The sequence below is a fragment of the Vicia villosa genome, unplaced genomic scaffold (genome assembly GCF_029867415.1).
Source record: "Vicia villosa cultivar HV-30 ecotype Madison, WI unplaced genomic scaffold, Vvil1.0 ctg.000175F_1_1, whole genome shotgun sequence".
NCBI classification, from domain to species: Eukaryota; Viridiplantae; Streptophyta; class Magnoliopsida; order Fabales; family Fabaceae; genus Vicia; species Vicia villosa.
Window position 1 is genome coordinate 782,352 of NW_026705050.1, and position 12,201 is coordinate 794,552.

General features: G+C 36.9%; 1 protein-coding gene across 1 annotated transcript; it reads right to left on the bottom strand.

Annotated features, from left to right (window-relative positions):
* Positions 1-5,231: 5,231 nt before the first annotated feature.
* LOC131624964 (pleiotropic drug resistance protein 1-like) lies at positions 5,232-11,778 on the bottom strand. Its single transcript, XM_058895888.1, has 20 exons — positions 11,332-11,778; positions 11,118-11,238; positions 10,824-10,997; positions 10,577-10,736; positions 10,393-10,469; positions 10,245-10,298; positions 9,464-10,138; positions 9,051-9,367; positions 8,778-8,938; positions 8,584-8,687; positions 8,250-8,490; positions 8,019-8,143; positions 7,580-7,912; positions 7,170-7,460; positions 6,963-7,046; positions 6,731-6,864; positions 6,409-6,636; positions 6,145-6,316; positions 5,787-6,041; positions 5,232-5,698 (listed from the first exon to the last, which is right to left on the bottom strand). Exons 1-20 carry the CDS (start codon positions 11,652-11,654, stop codon positions 5,435-5,437), a joined length of 4,293 nt encoding a protein of 1,430 aa, XP_058751871.1. The 5' UTR covers positions 11,655-11,778; the 3' UTR covers positions 5,232-5,434.
* Between the last annotated feature and the right edge of the window lie 423 nt (positions 11,779-12,201).

Sequence of the window (12,201 nt, forward strand, 5' to 3'; positions counted from 1 at the left end):
CTTTTTATTTTTTTTCAAACATTTCGTTTTACAACCATACTGGGCCGGATTTTCAATTATTCTGGGCCCAATTTTACTGTCTCGTTTCATTTCAATTATTCTGGGCCTAATTTTACTGTCTCGTTTCATTCGATAGAAATAAACCACAACATTACATATACTGTGTACCCCCCACACTAAACAAAACTATACCCCTGCATGTTCATTATATATATTAATGGTAAATATGTTTGTACCTCTTTTAGTATGTTTTAAAATTGTAATAATCAAATCATTTATAATGTTTTAAAATTGTAATTAATCAAATCATTTATAAATTTAACATTAGATAAAAGTTGTTATAACTATTACAAATTCATGGGTTTTGTTATAGATTACAACAAGCATTTTATGGGTTTTGTTTTGTTATACATTAAAACAAACTCATTATATTTTTAAAAATATGTTTTATGAAAATTTCTACAAAAATATTAATACTACTTATTTTTAACTAATTTTTAATGTGCTAAAAGAACCTTGCCTCATGAGGTTCCAAATTTTTAAACTTTAATTAATAATTTTGTATATTTTTTTAAAATTATAACATATATTATATAATCATGTATTCTTTCCGTTTTATTTTAGGTGTTTGTTTTTAGTTTTATGCATAATATAACGATAATTATGCCCATATTTTATTCAAATACATTTATTAATAGAAAACTCATACACATTGTCAACTCAAACAACTTTGACCCTGACAATAAAAATAAAAGCTTGTACATGTTGAATCTCATATTTATTTTTCAAGAGTATAATCCACGCGACATGACTAGAATCTTTTAAAGAAAAGGACTTAACCGAACGAGAAATTATTTCTTAAAAACCAGGACAAATAAATACAACAAACAAGGAAGGTTGGCAAGACATGCCTGATACTTTTTCCTAGACGCTTATTACAGTCGGTTACACACATATAGTCGCGTCCACCGGAGATCAAGAGAAAACAACTTTCATCTATCATTGTGAAATGATTTCTTACATGAGGATGCCTTCCGAATTATGCAATGTCCATCCGATATTCAAAGGTGTATGACGTCCATGTTTTCTGATAACCTGGTCTTGAATTGGAATAAAATGACATTTCATGGTGAGAGAGAGAGAGAGAATTGTTTTGGGTCATAATTTCTCATAACATGATCATATGAATGCCTACTATTAACTAGTTAGGAGTCGCCATGTCTACACTATACCTATGCATGAAGCACTTGTTACTCGATGAGAGAGTTACAGGTTATCTAGGGGGGCCAGGAAGCCATCAAGAAGTGTTATTTGGATAGTTTAAAGCTAAAGAGGGCGACTATGGTTGTGGTCTATGCCCAATAGCCAGATGCATGGGAAGTGAATGTTGTAGACTTAAAGCCATTAGCATAACCACAAAAGATAGCTCTTGATGGTGAAGATTTTGCCATTATGTTCCAGAGAAGCGCGAAGGTGGCAGACGAAGAGGCCATTCAAAAGCCACGAATTTATGTAGGCATTACACCTTATTTTGTTTAGTTTAAGTTTATCATTTGGATTAGTTAAGGCGGGGTATCACCTATACCGATTGCATGGGAAGTGAATTTTGTAGACTTAAAGCCAAAAGCATAACCACAAAAGATAGCTCTTGATGGTGAAAATTTTGCCATTATGTTCCAAAGAAGCGCAAAGGTGGCAGACGAAGAGGCCATTCAAAAGCCATTAATTCTTTGATCCAATAACGTACAATGATGGTGAATATCAACAACAATGATCAAAGCAAATGTTTTGAGGATGTCTCAAAGAAACTGTTTACTCAATAAAATAAGCAAAGACGTCTAAGGCCACCATTTCATTATTCAAACCTTAAGGAGCAAAGGTACAAGAAAAAACCCTTAATGGAACCAATAATCATTAAAAAATCCCCTAAGTACATGGTTACAAATCCTCTAAGGGCGTGGCTACAAAAAGAAGCCACAAAGTGAAAAATAACAAAGCCTCGAGCTCAATAACCCTCCTCTAGAGCTCGCCTTTCCTTGGAAGCCTTCTCTGGGGGAGAATAATCCTTCTTGAAATTTTTCTCCCCTACCTTATCAATTTCAGGTTCAGCATGGGCATACCTATTAGGTGATATGCCAGAATTCTTGGGATGCGACACTTATTCTTCTTCCACTAAATAGATGTTTTAAACCACTTAGAATAGGTCCATTTGAATCAAGTATAGATTAGGGTAGAGGAAAGCAACCTACTAATTTTCCCGTTCGAAGTAATGATCAGAAGTATCCACCAATTCATCTTTAAAGGTGGACAATTCTTAATCTACTTTTTCTTGAATTGAAGGGAAGCCTCAAGGGACACTTTCAAACTCTTATCTAAGAGAATATGAGATTTATCCTTTAATGCCTCATATTTAAGGGTGTCTCATAACCCATCCCAATCTTTATACAAATGCCTCACAAGCTCCTGCCCTTTGGAAAGATTTTCTTTGGAAATGGTGAGTTTGGACTTCAACTCGCTCACGGCTTGGGTGTGGTTCTCACGGGAGATTCTCTTGATCAGTAGCCCAGTAAGCATATTATTTTCCATCAAGTCAAGCGACTTATGAGGATCCATCTTAGAGATTTCCTAGCAGTCACCAGGAAAATCTTCAGGGAAAGGGAGGCGGGCGCTAGTGAACTTTATAGTGTCAAATGTTTGATAAATTCATATCTAGGATCATGGGAAAAAGTCATCCCTAATTGGAGAAGGGTATTCACCATATATGTCATCTTCCAACACTTCAATAGTGTCATCATTTGAGGCTAGGGAGGAACTCCCGCCTTATTTTTGGATCTTGGCATGCCTCTTGCTTCCTTTTTTGATGAAGCCTCCTGGGTGACTCTTTGGATTATCTATCGATTGCTCTTAACAATTAGCCATCTTATTGACCAGGTGCCCTTTCCTTTCATCTAGAAGGATGGATGCAATTTTATCTATAGAAATAAAAAAAAGACATAAGTAACCAGGAAGGTAAATAACCCTAACAAACTGAAGGTCATTATGATATCAAATTTACGCTTTATTTATCTCGATGTCTTTTCCCTGATCTAATATAATTATGGTACGTGATCTCGTCACCTTAAATTTGTCCAAGAGTTGAACCATTTCCCTCTCAATAGTTTGAGGTAGTAAAAGTTAAAACTAGTGACGGTGATTGGGTTCTCTGTCTAAGTCAAGGGAAACGAGAAGCACCATTTTCCCTGATTATGACCATGAAGGCGCCATATCGCCCCTAAGTTTCATGAATCTCTCTTCCCAATTCTTTCCAATATCATTCATAAAACTATTAGTTCTCTCGTAACTCCTGAATAAACCTAAATCTAAGAGCATGTAGTCAATGGAACCATCCGCCCCTTCCGCATTCCTCGCGCAACATGAATACATTTTAGACTATTCTCTAATGTTTGAAGGCTCTATCACCCTTCCGCTCTCATCTAAGCCCTTAATAATTGACATTAAAAGGGAAAAGGGGAAGGAAGAGTAAAATACTTGAACTTGGAAAAATCGGAAGGCAAATATGCTCTGCACTTAAAGGAGTCTGATGGAGTTTATAGAAGTTTTGAGAAGATATTTGAAAAGGTGGATAGTTAGGGCTGAATCTCTTTTTATAGGGATTTGCAAGCTAGCCTTACGAATAATTATCGGCCTCTCAATAGGTACATCAACAGTTATAAAATATTCCCCACGTCTCTGAAACGTGTAAGAAATTCAAGTTGATTTGAATTCCTTAAACAAATTTATCATTAATCAAATTTAATGTTGTGTGTGCACTTACCTCAAATGACGTTTGAGGACTACACGCAAGAGACATTTAAAGACTTGCCTTGATTGACGTCTAAAGATTCATCCTAAGTAATGCTTGAAGGATCGTTTATCGATATAATTGTATTGGACCTAATACAAAGATAAGTTCATCAAGTTTGGAAAGAAAGGGCCAAAGAAGGCAATACAAAGCTCACCGAGGATAGACAAATACACCATGCCTCCCAAAATAGGATTTCTAGCCGCCCATTGATAGTAACACGCGTCAATTAGTTGTAACACTCGCATATTATTCGCATCACCCACCCCTTAGGAAACATGGGATTTAACATGTCTTTAGACACTAACGATATAGAAGGTCACTCAAAAGGGAAGCCACATTCTCCAAGAGGATAGGGAAAAATGGTTTCGACGCTCCTGAGAGGAACAAAATAACCACACCCTGGATCCGAAAATCCAGACCTAATAAACTTCTATAAATACCTCAACTACGAGGTCGAGAGGATGATTCAATTCGCTTAAACTTCACAAATATAGATCTTCTCACCATTTTTCGTGAACTTTCTCTAACACTATCATAAACCCCAAAACACCACATATACCCCTCCAAATACAGAGTTATCCCTACTAACCGTTTTTAGCAAGTACGCTTGCTAACCACGACCCTTCTTCTCTTAGGATCAAATAAATAAACGGTAAAACTCTAACTCATTACTCACACCCAACATAATACAAGGAAAAGTTGTATCATCAGGATTACCTCATTTTGCATCTGGTATATGCACATGAGCTATGCATTCACAAACTCGAAAGTGTAGAACATAGAACTTAACTCCACCCCAAACTTCTTAAGGAGCAATGTTCTCACATCATGTGTTGTACATCGATTCAATAGATATAAAGTCTATTTTGCAGCTTCATCCCAAACAGTTTGAGAACTCTTTTGTAGATAGCATGTGGCGCACCATATTCATCATGGTTCTATTTTTGCGGTATGGTACTCCATTTTGGTGTGGTGTGTATGTAGTGGTAAGATGTCTTTCAATTTCTTCCTTTTCACAAAATTATTTGAATTGTCCATCTTCAAACACTTGATGATTCCTCTGCTTCCTTTTCCACTAGTGTTTCGAAATTTTTGAAACATTCCAATGCTTCTGAATTTTGAAGAAGAAAATAGACCCAACTATTTCGAATAGAGTCATCAATGAAACACATTCCAACGCTTCTGAGTTTTGAATATTTCTAGACTGTGAGCATGCGGACAGTGGACTATATAACATATTGTCACACATTTGGTCATGTTTAAACTAATCTGTACTAAGTACCAAGTACTATTGACAGTTTAGGCATATCTTCTTGCATGCAGATTCAGCTTTAAGAATGAATATCAGTTATCAAGAGAAGGAATAGAGAATTAAAAACTCAAGTGATTCTAGAAACAAAATTATTCTCATTCATATATGCTTTTACATTTAACAAAATAAGCTGCAAATTAGCAGTAAGGTGAAATAAGATTCTTATCAACTACAACAAGGATGATAGATACAAGTAATTACTACATGAGTATATGAAAAATTGGGAAAAAAAAATTAAAAATACAAAGAATCCTTCTTGTTGGAGAAAGAGTATAAATCTATCTCTTTTGGAAGTTGAAGGATTTGATAGCAACGGCGAAAATAAGTGCAAAGAGAACAGCAATACCGGCAACCACAATTGCACTCTCTCCTATGAAGTCATGTTTGATACCATAAAAGTCTTCAATGAACATTTTCACGGTCTTACCATTTTCAGTAGACATATCAGTAGTTATATCTCCAAATTGAGATGCAACCAATCCGTAGATGGTCCATGCAACGGGACATGCCCAGTAGTACCATCTCCACCATACTGGAATGCTCTGGTAAGAAGAAAAACACAATAGTTAGCATACATATAATAATATAAATACATTCGAACATTCTTTCTGAATGTTAAGTACTACTTACAGGTCTTGCGACGACGAATCCTGAAAAGAGGTTCCAAACTGCATAAAATGCAGCAGCCACGATCGAAGCAACATGGTGATTTGGTGTCACTGCCACAGCCATCATACCATAGAAGGTAAAGTAGAGCAATGTGAAGAACATAAAGAATAGATACCAAAAGAATTTTTCTGCGGTCCAGTCAAATCCGATCATGGCATAGACTATAGCTCCATATACCACAGTTTGAGCAAAGATATAAGGTATCTCTACCAAAATCTGCGACGAAAAGGGAGGTATTACTATTAGTATGAGAATTTCTAGTTTGCATACTAAATTAAGCCGTAAATAAGTCAGTAGATTAAACAATGATTATAGTTACCTGTGAAATTGCATAGGGTAAGGCAGAATACATTCCAGCAGCTTTTTCTCGATAAAATACAGTTCTTTCAACTGCAACCACTGGCTGCACAGAGGAAGAATTTTGTATTCCAAGGAAGAGAACAGCAGTATACATTGAACCCACAGCATTCAACAGGTTTTGTCTAGTTTCGCTGCAAGACACCCAAAGGTATTAGAACTTGAATAGTATAATGTTTGGTGAATAATATGGAATTATGTTTCAATTAAAAATAGTTTGACTTACTGTTTGCCACCGAGGTCCCAAAACATTGTTCCGAACATCAAAGCTATGAATGTGGTGAAGAAAAACCTCACAGCAGTGTATGGTGGATTACGCCAATATGACCAACGTTGCTTCCATAAGCAGGCCTGGCATTGGACCAAGAAAGACTGCGAGAATTGTGTAGCGAAATGAAGATCCTTTGAACCAGGAGCAGGCTGGCCAAGTTCTTGTATGAGTTGTTTGTTTCTCCTGAAGAACCATACAGAACAGCTTAAGCATGTTGCGAACATGATAGAAATAGCTACTATAGTTAATGGATTCATATCAATATGCACTAGTGTACCTATATAGATCTGAATTTTTGTACAAGTCAGTAAAATCAACACCCAAATTATATTCTTGTGCTGTAGATGTAACTTCCAACATCCATGTTGCTGGGTTATATCCGTCTTTGATTTTACTCACCCCATTAATGCTCTGGACAAAGAAAGTTATTTGAATACTTTAGTAACTAAATACAATCAAGAAATAGAGACACTCACTTGAGTGATTTTTAAACTAAAGTGGTATCCTACCTCGAAATACTTGATCAGATGAACAGAATGACGACCAAGTGGTCCAACGTATATTTCTTGCCCTCCACGCTTCATAAGGAATAGCTAGAATTGCATATGAATATGAATAATATGTCAGATTCAAGTATAATAGAGAGAGGAAAACGACAATAAAAGGAAACTTCATTTGTCATTAGTATTTATTTGTTATCACCGTTCACCACATACCTCATCAAATGCTTCAAATATGTCAATGCTAGGCTGATGGATGGTACACACGACTGTTCTTCCTGTGTCCACTGTGTTCCTCACAGTTCTCATAACAATTGCAGCAGCTCTAGCATCTAAACCAGAAGTAGGCTCATCCATGAAAATTATAGATGGATTAGCCACTAGTTCGACTGCAATGGTAAGTCTCTTGCGTTGTTCAGTTGAGAGACCACTCACGCCAGGCAAACCAACCAGGGAGTTCCTCAACGGGTTCAGCTCCACGAGGTCCATGACTTGATCAATAAACATCTGCAACCATTTGAAATGTCCTTAAAGTCAGAACAATCAACCTCAAGTAGATTAAACTTTTCATTAGGAGAAATGGAACCTAAAAGGGCATAGTTCTTGTGCTGCAAGTATTAACTGACCTTTCTGGTCTTGGAATCAACTCCTGAAGCTAAACGAAGCCATGCTGAGTAAAGCAGGGACTCATAAACTGTTACATGAGGTGAATGGATATCGTTCTGCTCACAGTAGCCAGAGATTCTAGCAAATGTTTCCTGCTTTTTCGGGTAACCAGAAACCTTGATGTCTCCATCAATATATCCACCTGTTTTCCTACCAGCCAGAACATCCATCAGAGTTGTCTTTCCAGCTCCACTTACACCCATCAAAGCTGTGAGAACACCAGGCCTGAATGCGCCACTAACACCCTTCAAAAGTACTAATCTGTCTTCTGAAACACCTTGTTCCTTCATTTCCTGTCAGATGAAATTGGAGTTAAGTTAGAAAAATTCTTTCGTCTGACTAAACATGAGTCTAGTTAGATATCCAAATGCCGAATATATCACTTTGTGTGAATCTTACCGCTGGCATATCAACAGAGTATACAATATCATCAAAAGTGATAGAATGTGGTTCAAATGGAAGAACCATTCCTTTCTTGTTTCCATGGCTGGACTCTGTAACAGAATCTCCTCTTCTTGAACTTTCTGAAAGGCAATAATAGAAAACATATTCAGCTACTAAACTATATGACAAACTAACATATGTTTGCTTTCACGAGGGGTTTGCATATAATCAATCAAGAAAAGTCACCTCTGCGTGGTAATTCAACTTCTTGTACGGTCCTATCATTAGAAGATTCATCTTCTTCTGAATCGTCAGGTACTGTTGCTTGAGGCTTATCAAATGGGCCTAGTACAGCGAGAGCCACAGCAAACATCACGTTGAAAAGGAACACAAATCCAGCCAATCCCACGATGCCTATCCAGTACCAATATGCATGTGGGAAGAACCCCCGGGTCTCGAGAAATTGTTTTCCCAAATTATCAGTACCCTATAGTTAAGTATATAAAACAAATCAGGCTTGTAAATTTCTCAATCAAAAAGGATGTGTATTAAAAAGACGCAAGCAAGCTCAAGAAATTACATTGTGCCAGCTGTGTCCAAGAAATTCATTGGCCATCAAAGCATTTTGCCCATACATCAAAGGTGAGATCCAGAAACCCCAAATCCACCACTTCTTGATATCCTCTGTAACATTAACAAGAACATTCAATAAGCATCAATTAACTAAGGTTTCATTTCGTCGCAAGAAATGATGTGCTAGTTAATTTAACTTACTTTTTGAGAGAATGAAGCCACCCAATGCAAGAAATGTGAGAATTGCAAAGGAACCAAATGTGTTGGCAACAATCATGTTTCTACCAAGTGCTGCGATGGCTCGGAAAAGTCCAGAAGCCATCTGACCCAGGAAAATCACTGCAAGGAACTGCTTGAACAACCTGCCCAAAATTCAATACTTCACATCATTAGCAAGATGCAAATGCAAACTAGATAGTAAAAGTGTCATTCAATACTACATGCTCCAAACTGAATAAAAGAAACTTCTTTTACCTCCCAACATTTGGATCAAATCCAATAACGTAGTAGGTAAGAAACACCCAAAGAGAAGCTTCCATTAACGTAATGGGAATCTTGAGAATCCACGCAGGAATAGCATATGCCCATGAGGGATAAAATAGAAGGTCTCGTTGCTTGTAGAAAACAGGAAGCTTAGCGATGGTCATAGAAATCTCAGACAATCCATTGAACATAATTGTCATAAGTGTGAAAAATAAAGCACCAGCATAAACACCCGCGTCATCCTGATTATCGTGATGCATTTCAGTCCGAAAAAACAGTGTCATTGAAATCAACGCCATGATGAAAAGCTGTAAACAAAACATCAAGAGCAGAATGAAATGTCAAAATCATAATAATTGTGAATGAACGAATAAATAAAAAAAAGAGGTAGATAGACTCCAAACCTGAGATAGCTTGAAGATGTAAACAAATGAATTCCTTTTCATGAGCAAATACTCTCTTGAGAAATTAGCCTTTAAGAGCTCCTTTTTGTTAAGACCATACTCTTTGGTGGTCAAAGCAGCTGGATGGCTCTTTGTCTTGTCAAATGGAACGGAAAGCTCCTCGGCAAGTTTCCTACCAATGTGGAATGATTGAAACGCCTCAGCAAATTGAGTAACAGTTACAAATCTGTATGGTTGGTCTCTGCGCACCCAGTATTGTGCTTGATCCTTTTTAGAAGTTACTTCTTGAAGAAAGTCAGCAACACCTTTCCTGTCAGGACATTTGAAACCCATAGATTCAAAAAAGTCGAGAACATATTCACGGGGGCCATGGTACACAACTTGGCCATCAGAGATTAGGATAATGTCATCAAAAAGATCGTAAGTCTCAGGTGCTGGCTGGAGCAGTGATATAACTGCAGTTCCATTCATAATGTGAACATATTGCCTCAGAGAGTTCACAATCTGAAAAGTTGTGGAACTGTCAAGCCCAGTAGAAATTTCATCCATGAACAAAGCATTTGCTGGTCCAACCAATAGCTCTCCTGTAGTGACACGCTTCCTTTGTCCTCCAGAGATACCACGCAACATTTCATCCCCCACCATGGTATCAGCACATATATCCAACCCCAAAATCTGCATATTTATAAGAAAATTCAGCATACAATAAGGAACATAACTTTAAATTCATTACGAACTTCGGACAAAGTTTATCATGCTAATGAAATGAAAGTATTACTACCTTCAGTACATAATCTGTTGAAATGCTTGACTCCTGACCTTCAGTTGCAATTGCCTGTAATATCGAAATACAATTAGATATGCAAAGATCGTATAATATATCCAATGATTATATCAAGATTAGCAATAGCTTCTTTATGTGTGTATACCTTCATGTAAACATCAATATCTGGATCAGGCTTGATATTTGCTGCCTTCTCTCTTCTAGATAGCTCCGATAGCATGTCTGTGGATCCCAAAAATAGTAACAAGTCAAGCTTAAGCACATCCCAAACTAGATTTTGAAAACATTAACAAGTTGGTAAGATTGAAAACTGGTAAAAGTTGACTAACCGTAACGCGATCCAACTCCTTGGCACCTTGCTGAGAAAGCCAAGGTTTCCCTCACAGTCATTTCACCAATATGAACATCATGCTGGCTGATATAGGCAGCAGTTCTTTGGGGTACAAACTCATTCAGTCCATGTCCATTGTAAGTCACACTCCCAGTTAGCTGTATGAATTAAACATCGGCATCCAAATTAGATACTTTTAAATATTAACTTTATCTTTTTAGATACTAAAGGGAGATCTGATTTACCTGAAGACTTGGATCAAGCTTTCCAGATAAGGCTAAAAGGAGAGTAGTCTTTCCTGAACCAGGAGGACCTAAGAGTAGCGTCATCCTACGAGGTTTAATGATTCCACTAACATCCTTAAGAATTGCCACATGTCTCTTTTTGCTTGGGACTATATGAAGAACATTCAACAAACTCTGAAACAAGACCAAACAAAGAAAGATTTTGACTTATGAGGTTCAATTCAACTATAAAAGCTAAACAGTCACAAAACAAAGAAACAAAAAAACCTTGAATCAATTATAATCACTTCTTACCTCTACAACATTAGTTACAGCATTAATGAAACTAGGCAAAGCTCTACCTCCCACAAAAGCTTCAGCATCAATTTTCAAGTTCTTATATCGAACTTCAATTGTTGGAATATCAAGTCCAACTCTATAATAAGAAGAAAAAACACAAAACTTGATGATTAGTTATGAGAGAAATTAGAACAAAAAACAAAGAAGGAGGGTTAGTTAAGTTATTTACCTATCAACTCTTTCCTTGACCTTCAAGAGAAACCTTTCGTTATCCTCTTCAGCAACCTTAACCAGCCTCTCTAGAAGCTTCTGCTTCTCATGAAATCCAATATCACTAACATCAACTTCATGAGCACCTCCATGAGAAGCAGTCAAGAGACCTTTCCTCAAACGGTTATAAGTAGGTAGTTTCTCAAGAGCAGCCCATTTAAGAGCTTCTTCATCATCTTCTTCACGAGATGACTTAGAGAAAACCTCAACTCCACTGTTTCTCCATACAGTTGAGCTTCGAGCTCGTAAACTGTTTGTGGCTCTGTATATATCCCCTTCCATTCAGGCTTTCAGCACAAGCTTGAGTTTGTTTTTGAAAATATGTAACAACTAACAACAGAGTGAAAGAATCAAAGAATGGTGAAAAAAGAGAGACAAAATTACTTGTGGTGATGAGTATAGAATGGGAAGACATGTTTGTATTTATATGATTGATTGGAAAGAAGAGGCGGCGTTTTGGAGTCAAAGGTTGAATTGTTTAGTATTGAATTGTCTATAAAGATGACGAGGTCAAACAAGGAAGGAGGAAATTTCCTCCTCATGACTGTTAAGGTGCAACTAGAAGCGGGTCCCATTCCCATACATATACAATAAAGTGGGAAAGGAATTCAATGCCATAGATTAGAATGCATTAACTCTAGATATTATACTATGCCTTCTAGAAATCTTTAAAGAAAGGAATTGAATACTATTACAAGTTTTACTTTTTAGTTACTTTACTTTGTGGTATGGAAAGCTCTCATCTTGCAAGCTCATCATCTTCAAACTTGTTTAGTCCAAAGCTCTCAACAAAGCGATTCTAGAGAAATATGAAACTTGGATTGTTCAA